Source organism: Erinaceus europaeus, chromosome 4 (genome assembly GCF_950295315.1).
Source record: "Erinaceus europaeus chromosome 4, mEriEur2.1, whole genome shotgun sequence".
NCBI lineage: Eukaryota > Metazoa > Chordata > Mammalia > Eulipotyphla > Erinaceidae > Erinaceus > Erinaceus europaeus.
This window is the reverse complement of record NC_080165.1, coordinates 58,519,324-58,541,341: the sequence shown is the minus strand read 5'-3', so window position 1 is coordinate 58,541,341 and position 22,018 is coordinate 58,519,324. Positions and strand designations below refer to the sequence as shown.

Here is a 22,018-nt window from a genome sequence, read left to right as displayed (position 1 = left end):
CTAATGTTCCAGGGCTCCTGAAGTGGCCATCCTAAGAGGCCAGGGCTGGGGAGCTAAGAAGCAGGGAGGGCTCACCTAGGTGAAAACTTGCCTGCCTCTCCTTCACCTGTTGAAACTGGGTGTGAGAGCAGAGGAGACCAGAAAAGGAGACAGAGCAAGAGGTACAGCAGTGAAGGTAATGATGGAGAGAACTGGGAGTCCATGGTCACTATGAGCAGTCAGGGAGTTAGAGAACCTGGCAGTGGCTTTCCCTGTGTGAAGAGAGAGCTACAGCCATGATGCTGAGGTCAGAAGGGCATAGTGGGAAAAGGCAGTGAGCCTCAATTATTAGTGGAGTAGGGACCTTTACTGGGGACAGACCATGGCCCATTATTCTCTCATTTCATCCCTCCACCCCCAGCCTCAGCCTGGGCTTGCTGCCATATTCCCCAGGCTTTCTCCTATTTTGGTTTAACAAAACAAAGTCTGGTAGCTTGGTGGGGAGGAACTGTAGAGAGCTGCCAGGCCAATTCACCACCCAAAAATCACCCCTCCACCCCAGGTCCCAGTGCCAAGCTCATTCTAGAACTCCCACTCCAATGTCTTGAATCCATCTCTATGCTACTTACTACCCTCCCAAGTCCACAGCCTTTCTCAGCTTGCTTTGTTTTAGGAGCTATCAGGAAGACTAGTGGAGCAGTCTGGAACCTGGAGCAGTCCAAATGGAGAAGCTGGAACCTGGGCTCCTGACAACCTCATCTGCCTCCCCAACCCCTTCCCATTGTCTCCGCTCAGGCCCTGAAACCATGTCTTTTCCCATTCGACCTGGTTGGCTCCCACCGGAGATGAACCTGTTGAGAAAGCCAAAGGAGTATGCTTTGCTTTGTCTTGGTCCTAACTCTACTTCATCTCTTGATGCATCTCTGACTTTTCTCTTCTCTCTTGCCCCATTTTACATTCCACTTTTCTAGTTGCTCCTTTCTAGCCCAGGCTTGTGACCTTGCTATTCTAGCCAAAGTTTTTCCCTCTAATTCTCAGGTGGACAAACTGAGGCCCAGGGCATGGATGACTTTACTCAGGGTTTTCCCCAAAACTAAGCTTCGACTCTCAACCTTGGGTGTAGGTTAGATAGACCTTTGCTTCCCCCGTCCCTTTCACACCTCTTATCTCTCTGGTTAGTTCTTTCTGGGTACAGAGACCCAGAAAGGTCAAGTCTACCAAACAAATCAGAGGCTGATGTTTATTGTCCTATAAGCAATTCTCTGTCCTGGTCCAAGAATTAAAAAATTCTCTCCCTAGAAGAGACTAATCTCCTTTGTCCCAGGAGCTGGATCAGAGATGGGAGAATTTCTAGGAAACTAAACCTAACTTTGGTCTCTGTCATTTGGGGATATTACTGGGATCAAAGTTTAAAGTCCTGAACTAGGGGGTGGAAACCTGTAAGTATGATCGGTCCAAAGATGGAATGTGATTTGGGTTTGAAGCATCCCTGTAGTTAGAAGGCTTTCTATAGACTAACAGGACTTGAGGTAATTCATTTGTTTGATCAGGGGTGGGAGGGAAAGGAGAGCAGCCTTATTCACTTTTCTAGGTATTGTGTCTCTTCCTTCCTTTCCTGGTTTCCTATTCTTTCAGTCTCCTATGTCTGTTTTGGCACCAGAAAGGAAGAAATTGGGAGTGTGGACCTTTCCTAGGTTTACATCTCAAACATTTTTCTGGTATGAAATTCAGTTTTCTTACTTCTTGGGGAAGAATCTGCTTGATCCCACTAATATTCCCAAACAATAGAGACCAAAGTTGATAATCCATTTCTTGGGACAAAGGAGATTCAATCAGATTGATTCAGAAATGAAGAAAAGGTGAGACTAGAAATTATGGGAAGAGCTGAGAGAAACCCTGCCTTACAGGCTCAGTGGGAAAAAAAAAAGTCAGTGGCTCTTCAGGGCACAGAGACACAACATCTCTGTGATATACAATTATCCTCTTTTTAGAGATGAGGAAACTGAGATTCCCAGAGACTGCTGATTTGCCCAAGACCCCACAGCTAATAGGTAGCAGAATCAGGATCTTTCTGGAGCAAAATCACTTTCTTACCATGCTTTACTTCCATTCCTGTGGCTAAGCCCACTACTGTCATCTCCTAGACCTACTCTGGGACTCTGGGAGTACTTTCTAGTAGGACCTCTCATCTCCTCTGATATTTGCTGCCCCATCCCACCCCCACCCCCAAGCTTTGCTAGGACTTCACATCAGCATGATTCCACCACTCCTGGAAAACTCTTTTATCTTTATTTTATTTACACATTTTTTTTCTCCCCACAGAAAAGATATCCCACAGCACCACTCTTTAAGCTTCCCCTTTGCACACTGTTCCCATGTGGTGGCCAGGGACCAGGTCCTTGCACATAGTAAAGTGTGCACTTCACCACGTCATTATCTCCTGGTCCTCATTGTGATGGTTTTCATCTAACAGCAGAACTACTTCATCCCGCCTCAAAGGGGAAGCAAATCTTGTTTTGTATGTTGTGGGAATGCAGCTTTTTGATCACTTTCTTCTCTTTGGTTTGGAAATGGGAAATTCTGAAAGCATCTTTTTCCCACAAGACTCCCCCCACCCCCTGTCCCCTACTCACCCAGACAGTTGTGTCCGTCGTGCGCCAGGTGGAATCCATCATAGCAGGTACATCGGTAGTTGCCGGGGATGTTGACACAGTCGTGCACACAGCCTGCATTATCCTCTCGTTCACACTCATCTACATCTGTGGGCACAGAGAAGCTGAGGTAACTGGACCTGACTTGGTACCCTCCCCCCCACTGTTTACCCCTGAGTTCAGCCTTATAGTGGGTTTTCACCACATATATAAAACCATCTGTGCATGTATGTGTGTGTGTACATACGTAGTTGTAGCCAGAGCTCACATGCTGTTTTGATATTTTCATCTAAACTTAGCCGTTAGCATTCCCATGTTTCTACTCATTCTAATTACCACCACCCAAGATTACATAATATTCCATTGTGGTGTTATTTCATCATTTAACTAAGCTTTTTTTTTCTATAGCTGTATTTCTCCTACTTATTTTGCTATCATAAAAATAATGCATTGAAGAACATCTTCATCCACATTTTACTTTGAAATTTTTTTCTTTTTATAATATTTATTTATTTATTTCCTTTTTGTTGCCCTTGTTGTTTTATTGTTGTTGTTATTTATGCCATTGTTGTTGGGTAGGACAGAGAGAAAATGGAGAGAGGAGGGGAAGAAAGAGGGGGAAGAGAAAGACACCTGCAGACCTGCTTCACTGCTTGTGAAGCAACTCTCCTGCAGGTGGAGAGCCGGGGGCTCAAACCGGGATCCTTACATTTACTTTGAATTTTTAAAAAATATTTATTTTTCCTTTTTTGTTGCCCTTGTTGTTTTTTTTATTGTTGGTGTTGTTATTGATGGCTTCATTGTTAGATAGGACAGAGAGAAATGGAGAGAAGAGAGGAAGACAGAGGGGGAGAGAAAGATAGACACCTGCAGACCTGCTTCACCGCCTGTGAAGCGACTCCCCTGCAGGTGAGGAGCCGGGGGCTCAAACCGGGATCCTTACGCCAGTCCTTGCACTTTGCACCACGTGCGCTTAACCCGCTGTGCTGCCACCGACTCCCCCTACTTTGAATTTTTATGTGATTAAGTCCCTAGTATTACTGAGTTAAAGGGTGTACACACCTTTTGAGATTCTTGTTTGCGCTAACAAAATCACCTTTCAATGTATAATATCGCCAGAAATTAATGAGGTTAATTTGTCCACTGAAGTCTTAACCAAAACTGAAGATCATAAATTTAAACATCTCAACATTGCTATTGCTTTAATTTGCATTGCTTTAATTAAGGGGTAAGATATGCTTATTTTCAGTATGAAAACCCCTGGGGTGAATTGTCTGCTCTTCTTCTCTGCCCCCCCCCCCCCATCTTCATGGGCATGGGGATAAAGGTGGGGATTTCAGCACCAGGGAATCTCAAGTCTTACTCCCATGATTCTGACCCCAACCTCACCTTAGTGTGACCGTGTGACTGTGAACTAGGACTCAGCTAGTCTATAAGGTAACTTTGTACAGATTAAAAAATGTCATTCTCTCTGGAAAAATATATCTCCTCTACTCATGCCCTTTCCCCAAGCTGGACTCACCTGCATGCCTCCTACAGTTCAGCCTTGAGCTCACCATCTATACTGTAACCACAGTGTGACTAACTGAGAGCTGTGGCCCCTGGTCACCCCTGCCCTCTCCACAGAGCTCCCTTCCAGATGCCCTCCCAGCCTCACCTTTGCAGTGTTTACCATCCCCCGTGTAACCAGACTTGCAGATGCATTTGTAGGACCTTGGGGTGTTCTGGCAGATAGCATCAATGTGGCAGTTGTCAGTTCCCTCCACACATTCGTCCACATCTGGCAGAGAGAAAGGGGGCATGTGAATGCAGTTCCCCAAAGGCAAAAACAAACAAAATAAAACAAAAAAAACCCTCTTTCCTAAATGGAAGTGGTAATTCCACTAGAAGTAGGTACTCTTTCATATCCCTCTGATAGCAGCATGGGCAGACTCCAATTTCAGGGATCCAAAAAGAATCCCAATCCCCCTCAAAAGTATTGGGCTGTTGGAAAAGTCATGATGCATTTTTGCATAGAAAACTATGTCATGCTTTATGATCAAAACACTACAAAAAATGGGAATAGATGGAAAATTTCTGAAGATAGTGTAGTCTATATACAGCAAACCTACAGCCAACATCATACTCAATGGTGAAAAACTGGAAGCATTTCCACTCAGATCAGGTACTAGACAGAGCTGCCCACTATCACCATTACTATTCAACATAGTGTTGGAAGTTCTTGCATAGCAATCAGGCAGGAGCAAGGAATTCAAGGGATACAGATTGGAAGAGAAGTCAAACTCTCCTTATTTGCAGATGACATGATAGTATACACAGAAAAACCTAAGGAATCCAGCAAGAAGCTTTTGGAAATCATCAGGCAATACAGTAAGGTGTCAGGCTACAAAATTAACATTCAAAAGTCAGTGGCATTCCTCTATGCAAACACTAAGTTAGAAGAAATTGAAATCCAGAAATCAATTCCTTTTACTATAGCAACAAAAACAATCAAATATCTAGGAATAAACCTAACCAAAGAAGTGAAAGACTTGTATACTGAAAATTATGAGTCACTACTCAAAGAAATTGAGAACGACACAAAAAAGTGGAAAGATATTCCATGTTCATGGGTTGGAAGAATTAACATCATCAAAATGAATATATTACCCAGAGCCATCTACAAATTTAATGCTATCCCCATCAAGATCCCAAGCACATTTTTTAGGAAAATAGAAAAAATGCTACAAATGTTTATCTGGAACCAGAAAAGACCTAGAATTGCCAAAACAATCTTGAGAAAAGAGAACAGAACCGCAGGCATCACACTCCCAGATCTCAAACTGTATTATAGGGCCATTGTCATCACAACTGCTTGGTACTGGAACATGAATAGACACACTGACCAGTGGAATAGAATTGAGAGCCCAGAAATGAGGACCCACACGTATGGACATCTAATCTTTGACAAAGGGGCCCAGACTATTACATGGGGAAAGCAGAGTCTCTTCAACAAATGGTGTTGGAAACAATGGGTTGAAACATGCAGAAGAATGAAACTGAATCACTGTATTTTACCAAATACAAAAGTAAATTCCAAGTGGATCAAGGACTTGGATGTTAGACCATAAACTATCAGATACTTAGAGGAAAATATTGGCAGAACTCTTTTCCGCATAAATTTTAAAGACATCTTCAATGAAACAAATCCAATTACAAGGAAGACTAAGGCAAGTATAAACCTATGGGACTACATCAAATTAAAAAGCTTCTTCACAGCAAAAGAAACCACTACCCAAACCAAGAGACCCCTCACAGAATGGGAGAAGATCTTTACATGCCATACATCAGACAAGAGGTTAATAACCAACATATAAAAAGAGCTTGCCAGACTCAACAACAAGACAACAAATAACCCCATCCAAAAATGGGGGGAGGACTTGGACAGAATATTCACCACAGAAGAGATCCAAAAGGCTGAGAAACACATGAAAAAATGCTCCAAGTCTCTGATTGTCAGAGAAATGCAAATCAAGACAACAATGAGATATCACTTCACTCCTGTGAGAATGTCATACATCAGAAAAGGTAACAGCAGCAAATGCTGGAGAGGGTGTGCGGTCAAAGGAACCCTCCTGCACTGCTGGTGGGAATGTCAATTGGTCCAACCTCTGTGGAGAACAGTCTGGAGAACTCTCAGAAGGCTAGAAATGGACCTACCCTATGAGCCTGCAATTCCTCTCCTGGGGATATATCCTAAGGAACCCAACACATCCATCCAAAAAGATCTGTGTACACATATTTTCTTGGCAGCACAATTTGTAATAGCCAAATCCTGGAAGCAACCCAGGTGTCCAACAACAGATGAGTGGCTGAGCAAGTTGTGATCTATATACACAATGGAATACTACTCAGCTGTAAAAAATGGTGACTTCACCGTTTTCAGCCGATCTTGGATGGACCTTGAAAAAATCATGTTGAGTGAAATAAGTCAGAAACAGAAGGATGAATATGGGATGATCTCACTCTCAGGCTGAAGTTGAAAAACAAGATCAGAAAAGAAAACACAAGTAGAACCTGAAATGGAATTGGCATATTGCACCAAAGTAAAAGACTCTGGGGTGGGTGGGTGAGGAGAATACAGGTCCATGAAGGATAATAAATGACATAGTGGGGGTTGTATTGTTAAATGGGAAGCTGGGGAATGTTATGCATGTACAAACTATTGTATTTACTGTTGAATGTAAAACATTAATTCCCCAATAAAGAAATAAATTAAAAAAAAGAAAAGTATGTCATGACTTTTCTGACAGCCCAATACTCCACAATGACAGCTAAGATTTTATGATTTGTAACACTCCTCTTTGATTTAAAAAATAAACAAAATATTTGAATTGATTAACTTGATTAGAAATATTCAACCTAATGTGAATCAGTTTGCCTTTCTTTTAAAAAAAATTGGGGGAGTTGGGCAGTAACGCCTTGGGTTAAGTGCAGGTGGCACAAAGTGCAAGGACTGGCATAAGGATCATGGTTTGAGCCCCTGGCTCCCCACCTGCAGGGGAGTCGCTTTACAGGCGGTGAAACAGGTCTGCAGGTGTCTGTCTTTCTCTCCCTCTCTCTGTCTTCCCCTCCTCTCTCCATTTCTCTCTATCCTATCCAACAACAATGACATCAATAACAATTATAATAAGTACAAGAATAAACAAGGGCAACAAAAGAGAACAAAAAAACTCTAAAAATTGGTATTATCTTTATTTATTTATTGGATAGAGATACAGCCAGAAATTGAGAGAAAGGGGGTGATAGAGAAGAAGAGAGACAAAGACACACCTACAACACTGCTTCACCACTCATGAAGCTTTCCCCTGCAGGTGGGTACTGGGGGGCTTAAACCCCGGTCCTTATGCATTATAACTCAAGAACTCAACCAGGTGTGCCACCACCTGGCCCCAGTTTACCTTTCTTAGGCATATACTTAGAGGGAAGGGGGATAGAAAAGGCATGGCGATGGTGCCCTCTTAAAAAGTGGCAGGAGCCAGCAGCCATTGGTAATTGAAGGGGGAAGAAAGGAAGAGAGGGCATCCTCAGCTGCATCATCTTTCTGCCTGAGACCACACTTGCTCCCAATTGCCCATCATGATAGCAATAAGCTTTAAAGGAAAGAAGTTCTATCCTCTGCAACTGGAGGTGATTATACTTAGTGAAGTAAGGAGACAGACAAGTATCAGATGGTTTTGTTCATATGTCGAATCTATATAATTACAACACATGAACTTGCAAAAAATAATAAGAATGAAATAGCCAAACTCTCTCAGACTTTGTGAGAACTATGGTGGTGAGTGCAGTGTGGAACTCCACCCTGTAATCTCAGAATCTTGTAAGTCATTATTAAATCACTAATAAAAGCCATGCGAGAAAAAAAGTTCCATCGTGGAAGATTTTCTTTGGCCCCTGTGCTGTCAACAGCTGAGGAGTCAGGAGGTGGCAGATGCTGGCACCAGCAACCTGAAGCCTGAGTAGTAGAGCCCTTGCAGCTTTCCAGTTGACTAGACAGGTCCATTCATCCTGCTACCCTAAGCTTGTTCATCTAAACCCAAGTGTTTCTTTAGCTCCTGACTCTTGTTATAACAGAGATATATCAAAGGAAGAAGCCACCCAACATATTGAAGTGGGGAAAAAAGAGTTTGGCTAGAAAGCTTCCCCAGAGCATTCACACTGCTCTGCTCTGGTTTATGGTGGTTCCAGGGATTGAACCTGGGACCTCAGGTATGCAAATCCTACACTTTAGCATGTTGAGCTCTCTCCCCAACCCAAGACTCCGATGATTTCTGAGGTAATATTGTGATGGTCATAAAGCTGAACTGAAATAGGGGGAAATATTCTATTCTGTTGAAGAGTCTTTATAAAGTGTGCATGTGAAAGGTGTTATACTGAGGACCACAGAGGCTCAGAGGTAACTAATCCAATGAAAAACATAAGTTAAATGGATTAGGATTTTCTGAGTGTCATGGAGTCATCAGATATATGTTAATCCATAAGCTAGCATTTGTCAAAATTCAAGTTTACTAGATATAGACTAGGGCCCAGGAGATAGGGCATATGTACACACGTATCCATAAGTTAGGGGAAAATATATACCTTAAAGCAAAAGTGCACAATAGTTTGCAGTGAGTCAATAAATACAGCAAGCAAGTAGAAAAATCTAAATAAACAAACACAATACTACAAAGTATCTAATCAAATAGTTTCTACTTAGACCAAGATATCTTCTTCACCTACTTCCTATTTAACTTCCCTCAATCACTCCAAAACTAACTTTGTCAGACAAAGTAAGGACTACAAAAGCTGGATAAGGGCAAGAGACAGCATACTTTAATGATGACTCTTTGGTCACTACCAGGCCACCCCATCACCTGGGGCCCTAGTCAGGGAGTCCTGGGATTCCCACACTGGGCTTAGACCTCTACCAGATCCCTCTCGCCACTGTCACTGGTCATCTCCATCAGGAACAACATAATGGACCCCTTTGTGGGCCCCTGTAGGACTTTGCCCTCAATGCTGAACAACAATGGTAGGGAACGTTCCATTGTCCGAAGGGAGGTTGGGCCAACATACTCTACCACTCAAGGAAGATGGATCCTGAAATTAGTGCAGCTCTGGAATGTTCCTAGCTGTGACCACAGAATATGAGCTCAGACCTACAGGGATTCAAAGGTTACACAGGCTCCTGTGCTGAATATGGGATCCAAATCAGATCGATGGGGTTTACAGTTAATGGTATCTATATACTTTCCCCATATTTGGGAGCTACTCTCTTCCCTGATCCAGATTTCTAGTCCCTTTTCCAACTATGACACCATCTCCCCAGACAATACCTTGGGTCCACCTGCACGTTAGCTGTTAGACTCAGGCAAAAATTATTAAATTCATGGGGCTCCTTGGAATATACCTAAAATAGACCTACTAGCTTTTTCCAAAATGAAGAATCTAAATCTTCATCTGCATTATTCTTGCCCTTAGGTTCATGATTAGTCAAAAATTTGTTCTGCTTTATATCAACTCTTTTTCAGCCACCAGATTCCAGATGCTACCATGATATTTGACTTCCCTGGGCAGATGACCCGACCAATGTGTTCTGGAGCCCATCTCCCCAGACACCTGCCCAACTAGGGAGAGAGAGAGACAGACTGGGAGTATGAACTGACCTGTCAATGCCCATGTTCAGCAGAGAAGCAATTACAGAAGCCAGACCTTCCATCTTCTGCACCCCATAATGATCCTGGGTCCATACTCCCAAAGGGATAAAAAATAGGAAAGCTTTCAAGAGAGGGGATGGGATATGGAGTTGTGTTTGAATTGTGTGGAACTGTACCCCTCTTGTGGAATTGTACCCCTCTTATCCTATGGTCTTGTCGATATTTCCATTTTATAAATAATTTTTTTAAAAATTCAGGTTCAAAGGCATATTGCCAATCCAGTGTGTCCAAACCCTTAAGGCATTTGAAGTAAATACACATACATACATATGTATATTTACTAAATGAAAGAATGAACCAGTAATCACTCCAGTTTATAAACAACTGCTGTCATTTGTCTTCATATTTCAATAACTACTTTGGGGGCAAGACTGAGGCTTCTGGAGGCTAAGAAAGTAACTAAAATCTGGAAGACTGTCTTAAAGCCCTGCCTCACCTCTCCTGGATTTCTACTCAGCTCTAAGGTCTACCCTCCAACTCACTTACCTTCCTCTGTAGCCATCCTCCAGGCCCACTGATTCTAATTGCTACAGTTCACTTATTTTCCAACTCACTCCTGTGCCTACTGAACCAGCCTGGAAAATCATCCCTCAGTAAAAGATAAGGAGGTAGGAAAGCTAGTTCACAAGATAGGGCAGGAAGAACCTCTGTAAGTAGTAAGGCTCTGTGGAGAATCAGTTTACCCAACTCATGAAGAGAAAATGACACTGAAAAACATACTATCATCACAGAAAGAGCCTCAGCTCAGGAATTAGCCAGGCCCACATTCACATCTCACATCTGCTACTGTCTATGGAGACTTTCCTGATTCGCTTATTTCCTCCTCTTTAAAATGACAGTCATGAAATGTCCTTGTAAGAGACTACGAGCAGTTGGTAACATAATTCGTGTAAGGTGCCTAATAAAGTGTATGGTCGGTTTCCAATGAATGGGAGCTTGAGGTGGTAAGGATTAATCATATATATATATGAAAGAAAGAGAGAGAGAGAGTGAGAACCGGAACACCACCTGGCACATGTGATGCCAGTGACAGATCTCATGCTTTTAAGACCAAAGAGCAACATTATCCACTGGGCTAGCTGCTGAACCACGGATAAGAATTAAATCACTAGTTCAGACAACAGATGCTGTATGACTGTGCTAGCTAAGATGGTACCTATGTGTGACTACTTACACTTAAGTTCATTTAAAATTCTGTTCCTGGGAGCTGGTCTGTGGTGCACCTGGTTGAGCCCATATGTTACTGTGCACAGGGACCCAGATTCAAGCCCCTATTCCCTACTTGCAGAGGGAAACGTCACTAATGGTAAAGCAGTGTTGTAGGTGTCACTAGTTCTCACCCCCTCTCAATTTCTCTCTATCCTATCCAATGAAGAAATAAAAAAAAAAGGGGGGTCAGGTGGTGGTGCACCTGGTTGAGCACACATGTTACAATGCTCAAGGATCCAGGTTTAAGCCCCAGGTCCCCACCTGCAGGGGGGAAATCTTTGCAAGTGGTAAACAGTGCTTCAGGTATCTCTCTTCCTCTCTACCTCTCTCTTCCCTCCCAATTTCTAACTATCTATATTCAATAAATAAATAAAGATAATAAAAAAAGAAGAAAGGTGAGCTCCCACACCTATGGACAGCTAATCTTTGACAAAGGGGCCCAGACTATTACATGGGGAAAGCAGAGTCTCTTCAACAAATGGTGTTGGAAACAATGGGTTGAAACATGCAGAAGAATGAAACTGAACCACTGTATTTCACCAAATACAAAAGTAAATTCCAAGTGGATCAAGGACTTGGATGTTAGACAAGAAACTATCAGATACTTAAAAGGAAAATATTGGCAGAACTCTTTTCCGCATAAATTTTAAAGACATCTTCAATGAAACAAATCCAATTACAAGGAAGACTAAGGCAAGTATAAACCTATGGGACTACATCAAATTAAAAAGCTTCTTCACAGCAAAAGAAACCACTACCCAAACCAAGAGACCCCTCACAGAATGGGATAAGATCTTTACATGCCATACATCAGACAAGAGGTTAATAACCAACATATAAAAAGAGCTTGCCAGACTCAACAACAAGACAACAAATAACCCCATCCAAAAATGGGGGGAGGACATGGACAAATATTCACCACAGAAGAGATCCAAAAGGCTGAGAAACACATGAAAAAATGCTCCAAGTCTCTGATTGTCAGAGAAATGCAAATCAAGACAACAATGAGATATCACTTCACTCCTGTGAGAATGTCATACATCAGAAAAGGTAACAGCAGCAAATGCTGGAGAGGGTGTGCGGTCAAAGGAACCCTCCTGCACTGCTGGTGGGAATGTCAATTGGTCCAACCTCTGTGGAGAACAGTCTGGGCAACTCTCAGGAGGGTAGAAATGGACCTACCCTATGAGCCTGCAATTCCTCTCCTGGGGATATATCCTAAGGAACCCAACACATGCATCCAAAAAGATCTGTGTACACATATTTTCTTGGCAGCACAATTTGTAATAGCCAAATCCTGGAAGCAACCCAGGTGTCCAACAACAGATGAGTGGCTGAGCAAGTTGTGGTCTATATACACAATGGAATACTACTCAGCTGTAAAAAAAAAAATGGTGACTTCACCGTTTTCAGCTGATCTTGGATGGACCTTGAAAAAAATCATGTTGAGTGAAATAAGTCAGAAACAGAAGGATGAATGTGGGATGATCTCACTCTCAGGCAGAAGTTGAAAAACAAGATCAGAAAAGAAGACACAAGTAGAACCTGAAATGGAATTGGCGTATCGCACCAAAGTAAAAGACTCTGGGGTGGGTGGGTGGGGAGAATACAGGTCCAAGAAGGATTCAGAGGACCTAGTAGGGGTTGTATTGTTAAATGGGAAACTGGGGAATGTTATGCATGTACAAACCATTGTACTTACTGTTGCATGTAAAACATTAATTCCCCAATTAAAAAAAAATCAAAAAAAAAAAAAGAAGAAAGGAAAAAATGAAAAAAAAAAAAAAAAAAGCTGCCAAGAGAGGTGGATTCATTTTGCAGGCACTTAGCCCTACCAGTAACCCTGGTGGAAAAAAAAAAAATAATGAAAAAATCCCTTCCTCAGTCGCAGTAGCTACAGATCAACTGCTCAATGGCTCTATGTGGCTACCAGAGTGCAAAGCACAGATAGGGATATTTCCAACGTCGCAGGAAGTTTGATTGGTCAGCTCTGCTCTAGGAATATAGAGTAAGGAATAACCCTAGGTACACTAGAAAAACATCATGAAGAATGGGGCTCAAGTTGAGTTTTGGAGGTTGAATAAACTTTCAGAAAAGGAAAGGGGGGACTTCAAATGTGATTATTTGTATGAAGAAAGACAAGGCACCCAGAGGTCTGAGTCCTTGCTCCATATACCCACATCTGACACATGCCCTCAGTGGTGGGTAAAAATAATTTTAACCACTAATTTGAATATATGAATGAATTCGAATATATGAATGGATTAATTCGAATATATGAATGGGTTAAGATTTAGTTTCGAATACATGAATGGATTAAGATTTAGTTTTGGGAGTCGGGCTGTAGCGCAGCGGGTTAAGCACATATGGCATGAAGCACAAAGACCGGTGTAAGGATCCCGGTTTGAGCCCTGGCTCCCCACCTGCAGGGGGGTCGATTCACGAGGGGTGAAGCAAGTCTTCAAGTGTCTCTCTTTCTCTCCCCCTCTCTCCATTTCTCTCTGTCCTATCCAACAATGATGACATCAGTAACAACAACAATAATAACTACAACAAGGGCAACAAAAGGGAAAATAAATTATAATTAAAAAATTTTTTAAAAAGATAGTTTTATTTGTTCTTGTTGGATCTCTGGAGGAGGAAGGACTGGCTGATCACCTCCCGCACTGTGGTAACCCTTGTGAGTCTTAGAGGCAGGCTTGTGAGTCTTAGAGGTAGGACACTGGACGATCACAGTGATACCCTGTTCACCCTAGGATCTTTGAGCCCTTCCCTAGCAGACAGCAGGGTGGCTTGGAAACTCACTTGGAAGCTCTCAAAGGTGCATGCCTGGCTCTGAATCAGCTGGTACTTCACTACAGTCTGCACCATGATGCCTGAGCTCCCAGTCCTTCCTTTCTTTCCAATTCAATGCTCATCACTACTACAGTGAACCTGTAGTGAGGTTGATTGCAGCAAACTCAGTCTTCTTGGTAGAGCTTTTAGAGCCTTCCACTACTGCTCTCTTCCCACCATCTTCCCGGTCTCACAGGTCACAGTGCTTATCCTTCTTTTTGCAGTCTCACCTACAAAAAGCTTTCTCTCCTCCCCATATCCTCTATATCACCTAAGCATTCTAGCCCTTCCCAAGCATTCACACACATCCCTTTCTTCACTCAGATAGAGAGAAAGAGAGAGAGAGAGAGAGAAAGAGAGAGAGAGAGAGAAAAACTCTCCTCCCCATATCCTCTATACCACCTAAGCATTCTAGCCCTTCCCAAGCATTCACACACATCCCTTTCTTCACTCAGATAGAGAGAAAGAGAGAGAGAGAGAGAAAGAGAGAGAGAGAGAGAGAAACTCTCCTCCCCATATCCTCTATACCACCTAAGCATTCTAGCCCTTCCCAAGCATTCACACACATCCCTTTCTTCACTCAGAGAGAGAGGAAGAGAGATAGAGAGAGAGAGAGAGAGAGAGAGAGAGAGAGAGAGAACAACACCAGAGCTTCTTCCAGTGGCATAGCACCTTCCATGAGGTGGCAATACTTGAACCTGGGCCTTGAACCTCAATATGGCAAGGTATGCACCCTACCCACACGAGCTATCTCTTCAGCCCTTATTTCTCACACCAAGACACAGTGTACTCAACTTTCCAAATCTGGCTCAAAGTTGTCTTCCCACAAGTTTTTCCTAGGAAGTCATATTGCTTGTGAGTTCTTGGTCCAAAAGGGCTCAGTTTTCCACAGTCCATTTGCTGCTATTATTGCTCTGCTAATGCTTTAAATCCACTTCTGAATGGCACATTCAGCTTTCCTCATTTGGATAGGCACTTACTGAGCTGCTCAGCCTTTCAAAACAGAACAAGCATAAAATGACTCTGAAGTGGGGCCCTGAAGTATATTCCTTTTTGCCAGTTCTTCCAGAACTCTCTACCACCAGTCTGTTCCTTGCCCCACCGCCAGATTTGTCCACATTGGGATCCCTTCAACACCTAAGGTATAGTTTCATTTTAGCCCAAACTCTCAGGCTGATGTTGTTTCTTAGTTGGTCTGACAAACTAGTTGATGCTGTTGGGCATGGATTGGTTTAGACCAGTATTTCTCAACTATGGTTGTACAATATCCTCTGGGGACCTCTTAATTTTTGCTATTTTTTATTTGTCTTTGTTTTTCATTGTCAGGGCTTCACCACTTCAGGCCAACTTTTTTTGAATAGAAAGAAAGAGACAGACAGACAGACAGACAGACAGACAGACACCACAGAATGAAAGCTTCACCCAGTGCAGTAGGGGGTGTCTCATGGCAAAGCAGACATGCTCCCAGGTAAGCTATCTTGCCAGCCCATTTGGGAACCTTTTAAAAATGTGAATGTCCAGGCACTCTCCTAGATCCCCAATGTCAGGATCTTCAGGGTGAGGCTGGACAGCTGTCTGTCTGTCTTTCCCAACCTGGGCAATGTGAAGGCACTATCTGCCCAAGCTGGGAAGAGACCGGGTGCAACAGCAAGGCCTAGTGGTTAAGAGGAGCTGTTCTGGAGAGATGCTGTGTCAGTTTGAAATATCAGCCTAACCCACATCTGTGAGGTCCTGGGACAGCCTTAGAACTTACTTCCTCTAGCCTTTGTAAATGGGAATAATAGTAATAATAATAATAATACCAACTCCTCCTGGAGCTGCCATGGGCACCAAATGAGTCAATGCTTATCAAGTACTTAGCTCTGCAGTGTGTGGGCATACAGTAAGTGCGCAATAAAAAAAAATCAATTTTTATTCCCTCCAACTTTCTCCCTCACACCATTTTTTTTTTTGCCTCCAGGGTTATCACTGGGGTTCAGTGCCTGCACTATGAATCCACTGCTCCTGGAGGCTATTTTTTCCCTTTTGTTGCCCTTGTTTATCATTATTGTTATTGCTATCATTGTTGTTGGATAGGACAAAGAGAAATTGAGAGAGGAGGGGAAGACAGAGAGGTCTCCAGAAAGACACCTGCAGACCTGCTTCACTGCTTGTGAAGCGACCGACAACCACCCCCCACCCCCCCACAGGGGGAGGAGCCAGAGGCTCGAACCAGGATCCTTATGCTGGTCCTTGTGCTTTGTGCCATGTGCGCTTAACCTACTGCACTAACAACTGGACCCCCCTGATACCATTTCTAAATGTAGGTCCCCTGTACCCTCCCCATTACCCAAGCCCTATTTCAGTCCTGGTATTGGGGAATGCAGCCCCATAGTAACGTTATAATGTGAAACATTTTAGGGAGATACATCCCTGAAAGTCCCTGTTTTACTCCTACTCCACCTATACTGAGGGAGGTGAGTGGGTAGGAGGCCAGTTGGGAGCCAAAAAGCTGTCCTGCACAATCCTTTGTGAAGTCCCTCCATTTGTGTGCTCAAGTCTGTCCCATGCACTGGGTTGGAACAACTGCTGAAGTGCAGGAGAGTGCAGTCTGTCAGGTAACAACATATGAGCCCAAACCTCCCTGCCTCACCTTCTGGCACAAACACCCAGGTCTATAACTGTGGTAGCTCTTCCTAGTGCTAGCTGAAATTTCTTCTGTGTTTGTTTCTGTGACTAGCAGAGTACCACAAACTCTGCTTAATGTAGAGAAGAGGGCTGAGGAGATAGCATAATGGTTTTGCAAACAGACTTTCGGAGGTCTCAGGTTCAATCCCGTGTACCACCAGAAGCCAGAGTTGAGCAATGCTCTGGTAGAATTAAAAATAAATAAATAAATAAATAAATACATAAATGTAGGGAGGGGAGGTGGGATAAGTTTGGCACATGTGAGGGTTAGAAAGCAAGTCAGAGAGGGTGGGTTATAACAGAGGTAGACCTAAGATTCTCTGAGGATGGCAAAGTGTACCCCTAAAAAGGAAGCAAGAACACCTACAAGGATAGATATTACTAAAATTCTGTTCTACTCAGGATTACCAAATGGAAGGTAATGGGGGCTGGGAGGTGGTCCAGTGGCTAAAGCTCTAAACTTGAAATGATGAGGTGTTGAGTTCCATCTCCAGCATCACATATACCAGAGTGATATTCTCTTCTTTCTCTCATAAATACATATTTTAAAAATAAAGTAGAAAGGAGTAGGAATACAGTTGCAAAAACAATAGACAGTCCTAGGTAGAGACTCTCCTACCTTTATGTTATTATAGTAGTAACTTGACTACTCACAAAATATAGAAGTAGGTGTGGGTAGATTTGGTGGGCCAAGAACCAATAGCAGCCTACCTAGTGTCCCTGTGTACCCAAGTGATTGTGACATTCTTCTTGCCCCCAGCCAAGTTAATTCATATTTACTGTGTCTACCTGATTCTCTATTTCTCTCTCCTTAATAACACCCATCAGTGAGGACACAGTTCAGATGCCACTGCTTAGGAAGCCACTTGTGACTGCACTAGCCTTCTCTGATCTACTCTTTCTCTTAATGCTCAAGGCTTTTACTGTCAAGGTCCCTGATCACTTGAGCATTCACTACCTTGTGTTATCTCTTATAGCTGTCTCTAATCACTTTTTTAAAAAATATTTTATTTATTTATTTATGAGAAAGAACCAGACATCACTCTGGCACATGTGTTGCCGGAGATCAAACTCAGGACCTCATGCTTGCGAGTCCAAAGCTTTATCACTGCGCCACCTCCTGGACCACTTCAATCACTTTTTTAAAAGTCTGACTTACTTATGTTATCACCCTACTGAAGCTGTAACCTCCTTTAGTTTACAGCTGAATCTTTGAAACCTATCTAGCAACTAGAATAGCACTTCTTCTTCTAGCGTTTGCCCTTCTTCCAGTAACAATTAAACAAATAGTTACTGAACCATCTGCAACATGCCAAGCAATGTTCTAGGTGCTGGCCAATCAGCAGAGAGCACAACAAATATCCTGAAGGTATTTAGTTAAGCAGGTGACAGGTAGACAGATGGGATGGGGGATGGATGGGTGAGTGAGTGGATGAAATCCGTATTTGTGGGGCCGGGCAGTGGCACACCTGGTTGAGCGCACATGTTACAGTGCACAGGGACCCGGGTTTGAGCCCTCAGTCCCCACCTGCAGGGAGAAAGCTTTGCGAGTGTTGAAGCAGGGCTGCAGGTGTCTCTCCCTCTCTATCTCCCCCTTCCATCTCAACTTCTGGCTATCGCTATCCAATAAATAAATATGATTTTAAAAACCCATATTTGTGAAGAATGCAAGTTTCTCTATCACTACAGATGAAAAACTTGCTTTTAAAAAACTTTCTTAAAAAAAAACTTTCCTATAGGGTGGTGGAGATAGCATAATGGTTATGCAAAAAGTCTCTCATGTCTGAGGCTTCAAAGTCCCAGGTTCAATCCCTTGCACCACCATAAGCCAGAACTGAGCAGTGCTCTGGTAAAAATAAAATAAAATAATAAAAAAGAAATAAAAACTTCCCTATTGGGGGGCAGACACCCAGTTGAGCGCACACATTACCATGTGTAAGGAGGCTGGGAGATAGCTAATGGTTCTATAAAAGATTTTCATGCAGGAGTCAGGCGGTAGCGTAGAGGGCTAAGCACACAAGGCACAAAGCACAAGGACCGGCTTAAGGATCCCGGTTCAAGCCCCCAGCTCCTCACCTGTAGGGAAGTCGCTTCACAGGCGGTGAAGCAGGTCTGCAGGTGTCTGTCTTTCTCTCCCCGTCTCTGTCTTCCCCTCCTCTCTCAATTTCTCTCTGTCCTATCCAACAACATCAATAACAACAACAATAATAATTACAACAACAAAAAGAAATAAAAGGAAAATAAAAGGCAACAAAAGGAAATAAATAAATAAAGGGAAAAAAATAATAAAAAAGATTTTCATGTCTGGTGCTTTGAGATCCCAGGTTCAATCCCCAGTACCACCATATGCCAAAGATGTGTTATACTCTGGTGTCTCTCTCTCTCTCTCTGTATATTTCTCTATATAGCTCTCTCATTAAAATAAAGAATAAAATCTAATGAAAAAAGAAAGAAAAGAGAAAGAAATAAAATAAATTATTGATACCATGTGCAAAGATGCTGGTTCAAGCCCCTGCTCCCTACCTTCAGGGTGGTGAAGCAATGCTGCAGGTGTCTATTTCTCTCTCCCTAACTCCCCTCCCCTTCTCAATTTCTCTCTGTTCTATCAAATAAAATTTTTAAAAGGAAGGAAGAAAGAGAGAGAGAAAAAATAAAAGGCTACTGGGAGTGGTAGATAGCTCGTAGTGCTGGCATTGTGCCTCAGCAACAACCCTGGTGGCAATAAAAATAAATAATAAGTAAGTACATAGATAAATAAAACTTTACTGTGACCCCTGGGCTGGGAGATAGGAAGATACCTGAATAAAGACTTTGTAGTATGTGCACTTAACCAGGTGTGCCACCACCTGGCCCCGGCAAGACTTTGATGATACAGAAGCTGGAAAATACTGGGACCAGTGAGTCTAGAATCTTCAGATGTTATCTGGGGCTAGTCAGGCATCTCCTCAGAGCATCTTGTAAAATAGATAATTCTCTAGTCTCAGTAGAGAATACTGCCAACTGATGACAGGAAGCCAGGGGTCACTTGGGAGAGACCATCACTGCTCCTGCTCAGTTTCCTTTTCCTTTCTCCCATTTTGTCTTCTGCATCTAAGCAACATCCAGGTTTTGCTCATGATATCCTGACCAGCAGCATATATATATGTGTACCTGTATGTGTACATCTGGTCTGCCTCTAGGTCAGAAGCATAGGGAAACTGGTGGAGCCTTCCTTCCTAGCTTCAGTGCCTCAGATTGTCCTCCCAAATTGGAACAGGGCTTTGTGACCTTAGCTGCAGCCTGGGCCCACTCTCAGCCAGGGCAAAGCACAGGCAGGACTGAGAGAGGCCTAGAGAAAGCCCCAATAAACACATAATAACAGATAATCTCAAGGAGCAGAGACAGAAGACTTGCTTCCGAAAGAGAAAGAAAGAAAGAAAGAAAGAAAGAGAAATAGAAAAACTACCTTTCCCTGTCACAGTAGCTTAGCCTGCTCACCTGAAGAGTTGGTGATTGAGGGGGAGCAGGATTGAAACTGAGAGCCTCCTCAACCAGTGGGATGGTGGGGATAATGAATTTCTCTTTATTTATTTATTTATTTATTTATTTTCTTTTTGTTGCCCTTGTTTTTATTGTTGTTGTAGTTATTATTGTTGTTGATGTCGTCGTTGTTGGATAGGAGAGAAATGGAGAGAGGAGGGAAAGACAGAGGGGGAGAGAAAGACAGACACCTGCGGACCTGCTTCACTGCCTGTGAAGCGACTTCCCTGCAGGTGGGGAGCCGGGGGCTTGAACCCGGATCCTTACGCCGGTCCTTAGGCTTTGTGCCGTGTGCGCTTAACCACTGTGCTACCGCCCGACTCACAAATTTCTCTTTAAAGTCCTACCTTACCCCAACTAGTACCTTGCTCGTTTGAGTATTCCCCTAAATGGATAAGAATCTTCTCCCCTTTTGTGTAGACTAAACCAACAACCCAGAGCCAGAGCTCATTAGAGGATAGATAAAGTAGAAGGTGGGGTGTGCAGTAGAGTGGACAGGACATTGAAGAGAAAGAGAAAGAGAAAGAGGTAGGGAGGGAGGCAGAAGGCAAAAGCAGGTCCCAGTTTTGTGATCATCGGTCTTATTTCTATAAATTAGTGGGGAAAAAAACAACAAGCAGTTATGATATATAATTGTATTAGGTGTGCAAAGTTCTTTTATGTAGGTTGTTTCTTTTGGTCCTCCATTTGGTCTCTTGTATAGAGGAGGAATTAGCCCAGAGAGGTTATCTCAGGAAAGAACAAACTACTGAGCCAGTGCAGAAACCAGGACCCAGGTCTTCTGACTCCCAATCCAATACTCTCTCACTCTGCTGTTTTCAATAAGCATTTTAGAGACAGATCCTTGTCTTAGTCACCATGCCTCTCCCATTCCAATTCAGCACCAAGTTCAGACTGAAAAGCCAACTACTTAGTGCCTAACCTTGCAATGGCCTTGGAATGGCATTTGGATATTCCTGGTAAGAATTTAACAGTAGGCATACAAATACTCTGTGGCCACGGGGACAGTGGGGAGGAGGGCAGGGATGAGTGGGGGGGGGGGCTAGAGAAGGGGGCAATGGGTGATAGGTAGAGTGGTCGTGAAGAAGGGGTGGGTGATGCAGCATTGGGCAGGTGTCTCCTGCCTTTGGATTCACGATACTGGGCCAAGCAGCTGGTTAGAAACAAAAACAAACACCAGAGAGACAGGTTCCTGCTGTTAACAGCTTTAAACCGCCAGAGGAAAACTCCAAATAAATATAATTAGAAACTTGTAAAAATGTCCTCTCTGTAAACCTGCTCCCCAGGGTCTACCCTTTAAGCGTCCCCCTCACCTCCAGAAGCCTTCCCCTAACCTAATGTCCACATATCCTGACACTTTATCCACACTCAAAGATTCCCTAGATCTATGTCCTTACTTTGGATTTCCCCATTCAGCAGCTTCAACCCAGATCTCTCTTCAGTTTGTCTCTTTTTCTGACCAGATGTGGAAAGCCCCTGGCTTGGGGCTCTGCAACCCACACCCCACAGCTCTCTAGGGCTATGGTTACAACCACAGGCAAAACATAGGTAAGAGTGAGGGCCACAGTGCCCTAGTGAGGGGCCATCAGCCTGCCTTCAAGGCCAAATCAACAAAAAAAGAACCAAGGTCTGAAAAGGGGAAGTGTCTAGGTTGGGGCAGAATACAGAAGACTAATCTTAGAGCCAAGAGTATATGGTGTGGGACCAAGAGCTGACACCCTGAGGCCTAGTCCTGATGGTATTCAATTCCACTTCCCAGTGTTTCCACACACACACACACACACACACACACACACACACACACACACACACACACACGAGCATTCACACACATGCTCTGCAGGGGCTATTTCCAAGGGTATACAGTGCCACTTAAAGAGATAGTAAGCACTTTTCCAAACTTAGGACCCCAGGAGACTG

At 43.2% G+C, this 22,018-nt stretch overlaps 1 protein-coding gene across 8 annotated transcripts in view; it reads right to left on the bottom strand.

Annotated features, from left to right (window-relative positions):
• The window catches only part of SCUBE3 (signal peptide, CUB domain and EGF like domain containing 3), a 159,993-nt gene that overhangs the window by 25,759 nt on the left and 112,216 nt on the right, over positions 1 to 22,018 (bottom strand). For all 8 annotated transcript variants that reach the window (XM_060189660.1, XM_060189661.1, XM_016192420.2 and 5 more), the window contains 2 exons: positions 4,288 to 4,410; positions 2,613 to 2,738 (listed from right to left, as the gene is read on the bottom strand). Coding sequence is in view for 6 of the 8 variants with exons in the window: in XM_016192420.2 (XP_016047906.1) it covers positions 2,613 to 2,738; positions 4,288 to 4,410 (249 nt within the window). In the remaining 2 variants the exon portion in view is untranslated. The remainder of the gene's footprint in view (positions 1 to 2,612; positions 2,739 to 4,287; positions 4,411 to 22,018) is intronic.